This window comes from Chiloscyllium plagiosum, unplaced genomic scaffold (genome assembly GCF_037043375.1).
Source record: "Chiloscyllium plagiosum isolate Xiang-an unplaced genomic scaffold, Cpla_swu_hap1 HiC_scaffold_22, whole genome shotgun sequence".
Taxonomy (NCBI): Eukaryota; Metazoa; Chordata; class Chondrichthyes; order Orectolobiformes; family Hemiscylliidae; genus Chiloscyllium; species Chiloscyllium plagiosum.
This window is the reverse complement of record NW_028270160.1, coordinates 46,268,917-46,283,620: the sequence shown is the minus strand read 5'-3', so window position 1 is coordinate 46,283,620 and position 14,704 is coordinate 46,268,917. Positions and strand designations below refer to the sequence as shown.

The 14,704-nt window shown below is 44.9% G+C and overlaps 1 protein-coding gene across 1 annotated transcript in view; it reads right to left on the bottom strand.

Annotated features, from left to right (window-relative positions):
* The window catches only part of slc35g1 (solute carrier family 35 member G1), a 52,145-nt gene extending 38,245 nt beyond the window's left edge, over window positions 1-13,900 (bottom strand). Inside the window, exon 1 of the mRNA XM_043712464.2 lies at window positions 13,286-13,900. Coding sequence (XP_043568399.2) covers window positions 13,286-13,517 — 232 coding nt within the window. The 5' untranslated portion in view covers window positions 13,518-13,900. The remainder of the gene's footprint in view (window positions 1-13,285) is intronic.
* Window positions 13,901-14,704: the final 804 nt, after the last annotated feature.

The following is a 14,704-nucleotide window of genomic DNA, read 5'->3' as shown; positions in this document are numbered from 1 at the left end:
AGACAGGGAACACAGGGGGCTAACACCTTCAACATATTATCTAGCTAACAGCAACTGTTACAGTTAACCTGAGAATGCAACTTTTTAAAAAAGTTTTGTGAAGTAAGGCATTTGACAAGGTTCCCCATGGGAGACTGATTAGCAAGGTTAGATCTCATGGAATACAGGGAGAACTAGCCATTTGGATACAGAACTGGATCAAAGATAGAAGACAGAGGGTGGTGGTGGAGGATTGTTTTTCAGACTGGAGGCCTGTGACCAGTGGAGTGCCACAAGGATCAGTGCTGGGTTCACTACTTTTCATCATTGATGTATATGATTTGGATGTGAGCATATAGTTAGTAAATATGTAGATGATATTAAAATTGGAGGCGTAGTTGACAGCGAAGAAGGTTCCCTCAGATAACCATGGGATCTTGATCAGATTGAAAATGTGTTGCTGGAAAAGCGCAGCAGGTCAGGCAGCATCCAGGGAACAGGAGAATCGACGTTTCGGGCATAAGCCCTTCTTCAGGAATGAAGAAGGGCTATCTCCAGCATCTGCAGACCTCACTTTCTCCTCTTGATCAGATTGGCCAATGGACTGAGAAGTGGCAGATGGAGTTTAATTTAGATAAATGCGAGGTGCTGCATTTTGAGAAAGCAAATCTTAGCAGGACTTATACACTTAATGGTAAGGTCCTCAGTAGTGTTGCTGAACAAAGAGACCTTGGAGTGCAGGTTCATAGCTCTTTGAAAGTGGATTCACAGGTAGATAGGATAGTGAAGGTGGTGTTTGGTATGCTTTCCTTCATTGGTCAGAGTATTGAGTACAGGAGTTGGGAGGTCATGTTGCAGCTGTGCAGGACATTGGTTAAGCCATCTTTGAAATATCGCGTGAAATTCTGATCTCCCTGCTATTGGAAGGATGTTATGACATTGGAAAGGGTTCAGAAAAGATTTATAAGAATGTTGCCAGGATTGGAGGATTTGAGCTACTGGGAGAGGTTGAACAGGCTGGGGCTGTTTTTCCTGGAGCGTCGGAGGCTGAGGGGTGAACTTATAGAGGTTCATAAAATCAGGCGGGGCATGGATAGGATAAATAGACAAGGTAATTTCCCTGGGGTTGGGAGAGTCCAGAACTAGTGGGCATAGTTTAGGGTGAGAGGGGAAAGATGTAAAAGAGACCCAAGGGTCAACTTTTTCACACAGAGGGTGGTACGTGTATAGAATGGGCTGCCAGAGGATGTGGTGGAAGCAAGTACAATTGCAACATTTAAGAGGCATTTGGATGGGTATATGAATAGGAAGGGTTTGGAGGGATATGAGCCGGGTGCATATATATATTTGTGGGGTGAATTTGTACTTGCAGAGTTACATTGTACTTTGCTCAAAAACTGCATGAATTTATGCAAGATATGCAGGTGGGACTAGATTGGGTTGGGATATCTGGTCGGCATGGACGATTTGGACCGAAGGGTCTGTTTCCGTGCTGCATATCTGTGACTCTGACAGGAATGGCACATAATTCTATTAAAATCCACGTCTGGCCCTTAGACAGACAGACAACAAACCCAGAATATACCCCAAAAAGGCAAATCACAACACACTCAGAACCTCATTGCTAGCACAGTCTTACAGTTCAAAAGCACAGCTCTGGGATAACTTAATACTTTTATATTAAAATTTTAATCAAGAGACAGATCTGTGAAATAAAAAAAAACCTCTTCCTATTCATGGTTATGGACTTTAAAAAAAAAATCAACCATTTAGCTAGTCAGGCTCTGCAAGCACTGATCACTCCCAGCTACAGAACTGTGTGTAGATCCCAGATTGAGGTCTCTCAGGGTCAGCTGTGAAAAGGTCACTGCTCAATTCCTTTGATATATTCTTGCGGATCTCTAGATCTCTCCACGTGGTCACTCCCCCGAAACTTCATCTCCTGCTCTCTTTCCTCACGTTTGTTTGTATTGTTGCTTTTCACTTCTTTTTTTTTAAAAAAAGCTTCAAAAATTTTGTAACAGTAATACTGCTTCAAGAAACTGAGGAAATCTCCTACAACACTGAAAAAAAACCTCAAAAAATAAAAGGCAGCACTTAGAGCCAGGATCCTCTCCCGTCCACCATTTTGTTCTTTTTGGACTGCAGAGATTCAAAACAGCAGCTCACGGCAGTTAGAATAGGTAATAAAATCCAGCAACACCCATGTCCCACAAGTAAATGAAAGAAAACAGATTTGAAACAGTCAGAATTTTAAAATTGAGATATTGTTGAATGATGAGCATTATAGCTTTAGTGAATACAGAAGTGATGGATGAACAGCAATTTGTACAAGTTAGGATACAGCAATGAAAGAACTAAGGGCAGCTAGCCTGTTTCTTTTTCAATTAATTCTGAGCATATGCATCCATATCAAAAATGAGCGAATGCTGACAGTTAACAGCTGAAATATACAAAATTAAAAAACCAAACAGTTTAACAGTTGCTGAAGTCACATCACCACCTTCGCAATTAAACTATTGTTTTGTACAATAGAGTCATACAACATAGAAACAGGCCCTGGATCAGTGGTGCTGGAAGAGCACAGCAATTCAGGCAGCATCTGACGAGCAGCAAAATCAACGCTTCGGGCAAAAGCCCTTCATCAGGAATAAAGGCAGAGAGCCTGAAGCGTGGAGAGATAAACTAGAGGAGGGTGGGGGTGGGGAGAAAGTAGCATAGAGTACAATGGGTGAGTGGGGGAGGAGATGAAGGTGATAGGTCAGGGAGGAGAGAGTGGAGTGGATAGGTGGAAAAGGAGCTAGGCGGAAAAGGAGCTAGGCAGGTCGGACAAGTCCGGACAGGTCAAGGGGACAGTGCGGGCTGGTAGTTTGAAACTAGGATGAGGTGGGGGAAGGGGAAATGAGGAAGCTGTTGAAGTCCACATTGATGCCCTGGGGTTGAAGTGTTCCGAGGTGGAAGATGAGGCGTTCTTCCTCCGGACTTGTCCGACCTGCCCAGCTCCTTTTCCACCTATCCACTCCACCCTCTCTTCCCTGACCTATCACCTTCATCTCCTTCCCCACCTACCTATTGTACTCTATGCTACTCTCTCCCCAACCCCACCCTCCTCTAGCTTATCTCTCCATGCTTCAGGCTCTCTGCCTTTATTCCTGATGAAGGGCTTTTGCCCGAAACGTCAAAAAGATTTTGCCTGTCCTCGGATGCTGCCTGAATTGCTGTGCTCTTCCAGCACCACTAATCCAGAATCTGGTTTCCAGCATCTGCAGTCATTGTTTTTACCTCGTTCTTCCTCCAGGCGTCTGGTGGTGAGGGAGCGGCGGTGAAGGAGGCCCAGGACCTCCATGTCCTCGGCAGAGTGGGAGGGGGAGTTGAAATGTTGGGCCACGGGGCGGTTTAGTTGATTGGTGCGGGTGTCTTGGAGATGTTCCCTAAAGCGCTCTGCGAGGAGGCGCCCAGTCTCCCCAATGTAGAGGAGACTGCTTCGGGAGCAACGGATACAATAAATGATATTAGTGGATGTGCAGGTAAAACTTTGATGGATGTGGAAGGCTCCTTTAGGGCCTTGGATAGAGGTGAGGGAGGAGGTGTGGGCGCAGGTTTTACAGTTCCTGCGGTGGCAGGGGAAAGTGCCAGGATGGGAGGGTGGGTCGTAGGGGGGCGTGGACCTGACCAGGTAGTCACGGAGGGAACAGTCTTTGTGGAAGGCGGAAAGGGGTGGGGAGGGAAATATATCCCTGGTGGTGGGGTCTTTTTGGAGGTGGCGGAAATGTCGGCGGATGATTTGGTTTATGCGAAGGTTGGTAGGGTGGAAGGTGAGCACCAGGGGCGTTCTGTCTTTGTTCCGGTTGGAGGGGTGGGGTCTGAGGGCGGAGGTGCGGGATGTGGACGAGATGCGTTGGAGGGCATCTTTAACCACGTGGGAAGGGAAATTGCGGTCTCCAAAGAAGGAGGCCATCTGGTGTGTTTTATGGTGGAACTGGTCCTCCTGGGAGCAGATACGGCGGAGGCAGAGGAATTGGGAATACGGGATGGCATTTTTGCAAGAGATAGGGTGGGAAGAGGTGTAATCCAGGTAGCTGTGGGAGTCGGTGGGTTTGTAAAAAATGTCAGTGTCAAGTCGGTCGTCACTGATGGAGATGGAGAGGTCCAGGAAGGGGAGGGAGGTGTCAGAGATGGTCCAGGTAAATTTAAGGTTAGGGTGGAATGTGTTGGTGAAGTTGATGAATTGCTCAACCTCCTCGCGGGAGCACGAGGTGGCGCCAATGCAGTCATCAATGTAGTGGAGGAAGAGGTGGGGAGTGCTGCTGGTGTAATTACGGAAGATCAACTGTTCTACGTAGCGAACAAAGAGACAGGCATAGCTGGGACCCATACGTGTGCCCATGGCTACCCCTTTGGTCTGGAGGAAGTGGGAGGATTCAAAGGAGAAATTGTTAAGGGTGAGGACCAGTTCGGCCAAATGAATGAGTGTGTCGGTGGAAGGGTACTGTTGGGAAAGTCTGGAGAGGAAAAAACGGAGGGCTTGGAGGCCCTGGTCATGGCGGATGGAGGTGTAGAGGGATTGGATATCCATGGTGAAGATGAAGCGTTGGGGACCGGGGAAATGGAAGTCTTGGAGGAGGTGGAGGGCGTGGGTGGTGTCTCGAACATATGTGGGGAATTCCTGGACTAGGGGGGATAGGACAGTGTCGAGGTAGGTAGAGATGAGTTCAGTGGGGCAGGAGCATGCTGAGACAATGGGTCGGCCAGGGTGGTCAGGCTTGTGGATCTTGGGAAGGAGGTAGAACCGGGCAATGCGGGGTTCCCGGACTATGAGGTTGGAAGCTGTGGGTGGGAGATCTCCTGAGGTGATGAGGTTCTGTGTGGTCTGGGAGATGATGGTTTGGTGATGGGGGGTGGGGTCATGGTCGAGGGGGCGGTAGGAAGAGGTGTCCTCGAGTCATGGTCGAGGGGGCAGTAGGAAGAGGTGTCCCCTCCAGCCACCATGTCTATGCCAACCAACAAACAAAACTAATCCCATTTATCTGCACTTGGTCCATAGCATACTATTCCCAGGCATTTTAATTGCTCATCCAGAAGTTTAAGTGATCTGACACACCTGCTGCCACCACCCTCTCAGGCAATATGTTCTATATTTCTACTACCTTCTGGTGAAAACCGGTTTTCTCAGATCTACTCAAAACCACGTATTCCTCACCTTAAACTTAAAACTTCTAGTCTTAGACACACTTGTCATGGGGAGAAGATTCTCAGTCTATGCCTCTCAGTGGTTAGCCCTGCTGCCTCACTGCACAAGGGACCCAGGTTCTATTCCAGCCTCGGGTGACTGTGCAAACTCCACCCAGACATTCTCCCCATGGCTGTGTGGGGGTTTCCTCCAACAGTCCAAAGATGTACTGATTAGATGGATTGGCAATGCTAAAATGCCCTGTAGTGTTTACAGATGTGTAGGTTATGTGGATAAGCCATTGGAAATGCGGGGTTACAGGAATGGGGTGGGTCTAGGTGAGATGCTCTTTAGAGGGTCGATGTGGACTCAATAGGCCCAATGGCCTGCTTCCACACACTATCAGAATTCCTTAATTGTAGGATTTTCATCATTCTCAAAACATTCTCATAGAGCAGCACAGTGGTTCAGTGGTTAGCACTGCTGCCTTACAGCACCAGGGACCTAGGTTCGATTCCAGCCTTGGGTGACTGTGTGGAGTTTGCGCATTCTCCCCTTGTCTGTGTGGGTTTCCTGTGGGTGTTATAGTTTCCTCCTACAATCCAAAAATGTGCAGGTTAGGTGAACTGACCATGCTAAATTGCCCATAGTGTTCAAGGATGTGTAGGTTAGGTGCATTATCAGGGGAAATGTAGAGTAATAAAGTAGGGGAATCTGTTTTTTGTGATGTCAATCGAGCAGTAAGTATTGATCAGATCACTGGGAATAACTCCCGATTTGCAAACAAAAGAAAAGTGTTACTAGATTAGATTAGATTCCCTACAGTGTGAAAACAGGCCATTTGGCCCAATAAGTCCACACCTGCCAAAGTGGTCTCACTGACTCAAGCAGTAAACCACCCAGACACATTTCCATCTGACTAATGCACCTAACGTTATGGGCAATTTAGCACGGCCAATTCACCTGACCTGCACATTTTTGGGTTGTGGGAGGAAACCCATGCAGACATGAGGAAAACGTGCAAACTCCACACAGAATGTCGTCGGAATTGAATCGGAGTCCCTGACGCTGTGAGGCAGCAGTGCTGACCACTGAGCCACCGTGCTGCCCTCCTTGGAGATGACAGAGTACCTCTGACAATACAGCACATGCTCAGCATTGCAATGGAACGCTATCCCTGACTATAGGCTCAAATCTTTAGGAGGAAGAATTGAACTGAGAGGTTTGAGCCAGACTCAAGCAATAAGCCACAAGAAGCAACACAATCTCAGCACAACTTGGCTTTCAGTCTCTTGTATAATCTCACACACACAAACCAGGAAATGACAAGATATACGTCAGATCATGACTCATGCAGCAGTAAACTAGATGACTGGCATTGCTACAACAATACCTCTCATAGCGCAGAAGAAATAGCGATCACTAGTAGCAGAGGAAGTTGAAAAGAAATCTACATGAACAAAGTCTTGACCAGAATGTCAACAGCAAGAGACACAGATGGATGTGCTCCATATTGACAAATCAGTCTGATGCAAGATGGTTTCCTAAAATTCAGAAGCATACTCCAGCTTTTGTGAAAAAAGCACTCAAATGTACAAATCTCACTGAATTTAAACAGACACCAATCAAGGGTTAATCATCAAACTTTTATGAGCATTCATTGGAGTTTGGTTTTTCAAAGTATTGCTCAAATATTCTAATTAAAAAGAAAGTTTCCTATTTATTGCTGACTAAAGTACAAAGCGAATTGCAATTAACAATCGCGTGCTACTTTTATCCGAAAGTTTGTGTCACCTTCAGAAAGTGAAGTTGGCAATCTTAGAGATGATAAACCTGCATTTATAATCCTAAATTAAAACAAAATAATCCTAACTTTTTGGCAGGCAGAGCTTTACTTAAAGCCCAATATCTGAGAAACAGTGAGCGTCGCAAGTCAAACAAAAATGTTCGTTGGAAGTGACATCTTCCCAAAACATGGATTCTCTCTCCACAGATAGCATCTGGGTAGTTCCAGGAGTTTTGCTCTTAGTTCAGATTTCCAGCAACTGCAACATTTCACTTTTTCATTTAAAGCTTCATCCCATATTCATATTTCACATTCTATTTTATTTTCTAATAGCTTCAATTTATAAGCTTCATCTCTTCTAATCCACTGCTCTTCATATCAATTCTCTTGCATTCCCAAAGTCCTGGGAATCACAATCTCTGTAAGGAAGTTATTCATGCCGCAGGCTCTGTAACAATGTCTAGGGACCCATTTCTCCCAGTACTTAACATTTCCCTAGGGTAGTACATAATCAGATGTGAGAGCGCACAACACATGGTTGATCCAGTGTGTGATAAAAATAAAATCACTCGTGATCTATTCCAGAATCTTTTTATAGATTGGTGAGACTACAAATGCTATCCTCAACCCCTCTTCCAATGTGCATCTACAATTCCAATCTCAATAGACATTACTCTACAGTAAGCATCAACACTTATTTGCTAATTCAATGTTACAATCTGTCCAAGCTGTATTTTCAGTCTGTTTCTCATTGTATTTGATCCAGTTGGGTGAGGACGTTATTACGTTGAGGCACAAGGTTCATGTTAAAGTCCCACCTCAAGGAAATGATGGCCACAGAACAGTCATAACACCTTCAAGCACGCTGATCAACGACATTTCAACAACTTTCTTTCTGTCCCCACTTCCAAACGATGGCCATCTTCAGTGGTCCCAAAAATGATCCAATCACCTTTGTCAGTGTAACGCTAGGATGAAGACACTCTGTTCTAATTTAGAGAATCTTGAACTCAATATAGAAGTTTCTATCAATCCAGGCCTTCAATTCTCAGCGAGATCTCCTGATCATGTTTCTCTCCCTCTAATGACGCTATCTACCAGATTGGTTACTGCAGAAATCAGGCCCACTTCTCTTGTTGACAAGTCGGTGTTCATACCCATTTCTGCTAACTAATATTCTAGGAGAAAGTGAGGACTGCAGATGCTGGAGATCAGAGCTGCAAATGTGTTGCTGGAAAAGCGCAGCAGGTCAGGCAGCATCCAAGGAGCAGGAGAATCGACGTTTCGGGCATGAGCCCTTCTTCAGGGCTGAAGAAGGGCTCACGCCCGAAACGTCGATTCTCCTGCTCCTTGGATGCTGCCTGACCTGCTGCGCTTTTCCAGCAACACACTTTCAGTGCTAACTAATATTGTCAGGCTGAAAAACCTAATAATGATCAAAACAAACTAGAGCTCCTGAGGCAATCAATCCCCAGAGTCCCTGGAGATCAGGCTTCCGTTCCTTTGATATCGCTACTCCTAGAAAGAGGGAAAGATTGACATAGGATTGTCCTGAGAAACAAGAAGTGTCACCAATATTACACCACTGAGTCCTTGCACAATCTGTACTCTGCTGACGGGGAAGGGTGTGTGTATGAATGTCAAACTAATGTACTGTACTGAGCTACATGCAACAGATAAGTGATTATAGAAATTCCACTAAAGGCTCAGCAACATAGTTCTTTGAAATTTGCGACACAGGTAGATAGGGCAGTCAAGAACGCATTTAGCACGTTTGTCTTCTTTGCTCAGGTATATGGAGTATAGGCATTAGGACCGTCATGCTGAGGTTCTACAGGGTGTTGGTGAGGCTTCTTTTGGAGTACTGTGTGCAGTTCTGGTTCAGGAAGGAAATTAGTAAACCAGGAAGGGATTCAGAAAGATTTACCCGGGTATTGCCATGAATGGAGAGTTTGAGACATAACAATAGACTGGAAAGATACCAACATTTTCACTGCAGTGTAGGAGGTTGAAAGGTGACCTTGTTAAGGGTTATAACATCATGAGGGGCATAGATAAGGTGAGCGACAACAGTCTTTTTCCTAAGGTGGGGGAAGCTCAAAACTAGGGAGCATATTTTTAGGGTGACAGGAGAAAGATTTAAAAAGGATGGGGGCAATTTTTCTTTTTAAAACAGAGTGGCTTGTGTGTGGAATGAACTTCCAGAGAAAGCGGTGAATGCAGGTACAGTTACAACATTTCAAACAACATTTGGGCAAGCACGTGAATAGCAAAGTTTGGAGGGATATGGACCAACTACTGGCAGACAGGATTAGTCTAGTTTGGGAACATGGTCAGTGGGGACTAGTTGGACTGAAGAGTCATAACAGCATGGCAAATAGACCCTATGGTATGACTGGGGATGAGCCTTAATTAAAAAAAACTTTTGTTTTGGAATCGGAGTCTTGCCTTTTGTGCTGCCTTAGCATTTGAAGAATTTATTGATTCAGTAACATTGGCACTCAGTAAATAGATATTGTAACATTAAAAGGACTCAGTGTACGAAAGTGCAACAATTGTCAATCAATTCTGTACAAGGCAGAGCAAGCTTTTTTTTTGGGGGGGGGGGGGGGGGAGGATAAAAGAGGGGGAAAAAAAGATCCTTCATTTACCACTGACATCTTTCATTTAATTGCAATCTTGTTTATCATATTGCAAAATTCCCTTGGTGTCCAGTTTTTGCTGCTGCCCCAGACTCATTAATTCTGTGCTCTTTCTCCCTCCTTTTCAAAGCCATTTCTTCCAGGTTATTCTTATTTTTGTTCACAGCTTTCCTTATTCCTTTCTTGGTGGACTGAGACACTCCAAATCACACTCTCATCTCATCACTCCTCCATCTGCTTACCCTTCTGCACCATCCCAATGTTTGAAAACCCTCTGGATTAAACTCACTGCTTCTCTGATGAATGCCAGGACAAACCCATCAAGGTGCTCACACAGTCATCTCCATTCAATCTGGAATCCCATGTGTCCCATCCCCTTCCTTTCTTTCTCTAGGTGGTTAATGGCTTCTCCCAATCCCAACAGTTGCACAATAATTCCCATCCTGCTCTGCACAGCTTCTAGAGTACCTGTACATCCCAAACCAGCCCTTTGCTAACCATTATTTTATTACAAATAGCATTGCTGGGATCACCAAGTTGCATCCTCTCTCCCTGCCTCATCTTCACACATTTCAGCTTGTTCCACCTCAAGCTTTTACATTAAAATCTTCGTCTACCACCTGCAAGGTCAATCCTAGTTTAATCCTCTCACTTTTTCACCTCTACATGAAACAACTGCTAAGCCTTAGAAAGAATTTGCTGACCAACTTGGCCTCTCTGCTCCTCCTGCCTTGGCCACATCTCTCAAAGCCTCACTATTCCCAAAGTCTCCATATCAGACTAAATCTTTTCCATCCAAGATCTTGCACACATCCACACGCACTGCCCAATCATAACTTCCTCTGGAAAGAGGTCTCTCTCCAAATTATTGACAACCACATTTTTTTCCCTAACCTCCTAGGTGTCAGGAAAGGTCTGCAGCCAATAATTTTCTCAACCATTTGGTCACCTTCAGTTTTGATGCTCTTGTCTTCACAAATACTTTTACTTTCTGAAATCCTACTTCCAAGGCTCTCTTCTTCGTTCCCTCAAGTCCAAGGATTACACAATTCAGCGTACCCGGCAAAACACTGGTTCAATCACCCATCACATCTAGTCTGACGACATACAGTAAAGTCTTCAAGTCTCACTCCTGCCTGTTGAAATCACCCTCCAGCCTCTGCGTCATCTTGGAGACGCAAGAGAACCCTAGACTACTCATCATCACAACCGGAATTCTTCCACAAACCTTCTCCCTGCCCACTACTTTCATCTCCAGCATAAGAGTTGGAGAATATCTATTTAGGTACCCCTGCTACTTCCGCCCCACTCATATTACCACCATCTCCTCCCCCACTATATTCCCTCCTACTTCCAGCTCATTTCCTGATTTCATTCCCGTTTTCACTGAAACGCTCATCCAAATTTTCATCAGCTCCAGCTTTGACTATTCTAAGGATTTCCCATCCAGCCTACACACTCTGCACAAAGTCCAGCTGATCAGAACCCGGATGTCAGTAACCTATCCAACTGTACAAGGCGACCACCGCATCCACAGAATCGAACATATTACAGGGCACATTCCAGAACCAGAGACCAGGGGCTGCCAGGAAGGTAGGTTTCCCATTTAAATGCCCCTACCCATGCTTTCGGGGTTGCGTAATAGGTCTTGGAACATTTTACCCGTGGGTGGGGTGGGGTGGGGGGGGGCGGCAGGGAAGACTACTGTATATCCTGGTCCCTGATCAAGAGGGGGGAGTTCCAGTTTCTATGTCGATTAAAGTCACCCATTATTATTACTGACCCTTTATTACACCAATATAGAAATATACACTGTCCCACATTTTTGGCCCTGTAAAATACTTCCACTCATGAAGTCTTTTTCTGAATATTTCACTCCTCCACCTAAACAGCCTGATCTCGAAGCAAGGTCATCTCCAGCTGAAAAACGAAAAACTTTCTAAACATGCTAAACTGCCCATAGTGTTATGTGCATTAGTCAGAGGTAAATGGGTCTGGGTGGGTTTCTCTTTGGAGGGTCAGTGTGGACTTGTTGGGCCGAAGTGTCTGTTTCCATACTGTAGGGAAAATAATAATAATAATAAAATAAAATAATTAATGATCCAATGATATTATCACTGAACTAGTGATCCAGATTATACCAACAGACTGCAGAATGGGTAGAGCCATCTCACAGACTAGTCAAGCAACAGCCCGACACGGTCTTATTCACGGAATCGTACCTTACACACAATGTTGCGGACACCATCACTGTCCCTGGGTATATCCTGTCTCATCAGCAGAACAGACTCAGCAGAGTTGAGGCACAGTGGCACACAGTTGGGAGGATGTTGCCCTAGTAGTCCTCCGAACCCCATGAAGTCGCAGACAAGGAAATGGTTTGCAACAATTCAAGGCAGCAGCTCAACACCTTGTCAAGGGCAACTCGGAGTGAGCAATAAATGCTGACCAGCCAATGACTGCCACATCCCACAAGCAAAGAAGAAAGCAATTGACATTTATACACCACGCTGTCTTCAACACAAAGGCCATTACCTCACTAATATTGCCCCAGGACTCCAATGACAAAGCTCCCATGCCACTATTTCAAAAGAACACAGCCCTGTTATCCCAGGTCAATATTCATCCCTTCGTTAAACTCAGAAAAACAGACCATCTAGTCAGACTCACATTGCTGTACACAGCAAGCTCTCACATACACTCTGTCTTTCCTACATCACTACATTGATCTCACTTAACAGCATATCAGATACCTTGGGGTGACCTGGGTTCCAAAAAGTCCATGTACATATTTCAGTCTCTAAACCTCACTACATCCTTTTAAAATCCATCTCAACAGTCAGGTTCTTACCCACACCTAAGGGCTGGAGTGGTATTGGCCCTACCTCTGAGGCAGGAGCCCAACTGCTCTACAGCTGTGTCAGTTCATCTCTGAAATTGTTGACTAGAAAAGATACAAAATGGTGAAGTTTGTTTAGTTTAGTTTTCAGACCTTCTCATGGTAGCATCCCTACATCTGGTCCAGGAGGCCTGGTTCAAGCCCCACCTGTTGTAGAGGTGTGTAATTACATTGCTGAACAGGTTGAGTAGATTTAAAAGAAGTTTCAAAAACCCCCTTTAGCTTGATGCACATTTACTGAGGTCTTATAAAATCATAGTACATCCATAAATATAATTTGCTGCTGCAGTATACTAACAAAATATGTTTCATTTTGTAACAAAAGTAGCATTTCACATTTGATAACTAACAGACTTTCAAACAAACATGCTGGCAGGTGTCCTCAGGAAGATTTTGGTATTTGGAGAGGGGTCACACTCTCTCACTCCCCCTGCACACCCCCATGTTAAAGTGTAAAGGCAAGACAGACTGTAGACTGTGGGCACTCTCAGAAAGGGAGTGAACGCAGGGCACTGGGGCAAAATGTGATGTGTACTCCTTCCCATTCAGCAGTGGGCAAGGATATTTTCATGTTGATCTGGACATGGAAACTTGGACTCCAGGCCAGTAACCCAATCCCCAGAAAACATCTCTATCTGGCCACTGCCAAAACTTACATGACTGGGCAAAAAGCAAAAGTTAACCGGGTGGAGGAGAAGAGAAAGGTGCTTATCACTTTAAAAGATAAAGCTTAAAACCTAGAAAGAAAGTAAATATACAGAGAGAGAGAGAGAGAGAGATCGAAATGTTACTTTGAAAAGTTATAGTACCTGGAGTGTCTCCCTCAGCTGAATCTCTGACTCTCTCAGAATGACAGCAAGTAGTAATAGTGGGGTGTTTTCTGGGCACCGCTCTGCGCCCTGTGCCTGAGGTCCCATTGCACTCGACATTAGCAGCTTCTCTCCCAGGCTTTTCCACCAGAACTTCAAGCACATGCGGCTCAGGCTCGGCAACCACAGCAGCAACATCATCTTCCTCGTCTGACTTATAATAAACACTCATTTTAAACAGCACACACCTTCATTGCCAGTGTCTCTCTCTCTTTCCCACTTCCTCCACTTTCTAAACTAACCTGAAACAAGCCACTCTCTGACACACAGACAGAGAGAGAGAGAGAGAGTTTCTGTCGACCCACTGCTAAAGTCTTGTCCAAGGGGCGGTACCTCATGCCTCCTAAATGCAAAGTTGGAGGAAGCCGGGCCCCATAAATGGAAATACACCACTCGCCGGAAACACAAATTAAGAAATAGATTTTTAAAAAGAGACTTTCGGGTCACAGGCTGCTCGCATGATTGATCAATGCAGGTTGCACCAGGATTTGGGCTTTCTCAGTCACTGTTCAGTTTTCACTATGGATTTACAGTAAATATTCAGTGGGTCAATTACAGCAATAATACACCACACAACGAACACCCATATTGCAATAACACCTCCCCTCATCTAGGTACAATGGCCGTCCCTTTGTAAAACCATGAGTCTGCAGGCTGTCTGTCGCCCTTTAGAGTCATTTGTTCTTTGCATTGATGAGGTCACTGGGATGTTTGAGGTTTCTTTCGTGACACGATACTTCCTGGAAGTCGAGGGGAAAATATTTTCTGAAGGTGGGGATTTTTTTCTTTCTCCTCCTTCACAGGAGAAATAATTGGTTTTCAATTGACTTAAGTGACATTTGTGGTTGGATACCTCATTTAGTGTTTTTTGGGTTCAAATGTACCCCCAGGCAAACATTTAGTCATAGGTCTTTCATAAGGGGGGTGGGGTCAATCCCTCCCCTCTATAATTGACATGGTAACAGGATCTCTGTCTGATTCAGGACATCAAAAAGGCTGCACAGCCAATAACATGCCTTCAACATGTAGGTGTCCTCAACTTTACAAAATGTCCTCATAAAATGGTTCCTGCACTCAGGCAAATACTGGGGTGGGGACAGATTTCTCTACAGAGTGTCCCTTGACAATTCAGTGGAATTGAAGCCTGCCAGGATCCTGTTGTAAACATCCTAAACTGGACCCCACCAGTGGAAGAAACTGGAAGCCAATAGGGTTCCTTTAGTTGGCTTTAACCCGGTGAGCTTCATCACTTAGCTGCAACTGTTAAGTTAAATACACTGTCAGGTTTATTAGTTTCTGAGTTTCTCCAGCAATTTCTGTTTTTGTGTTCCACCTGCTTCAGAGGTGTGTAATAATGTC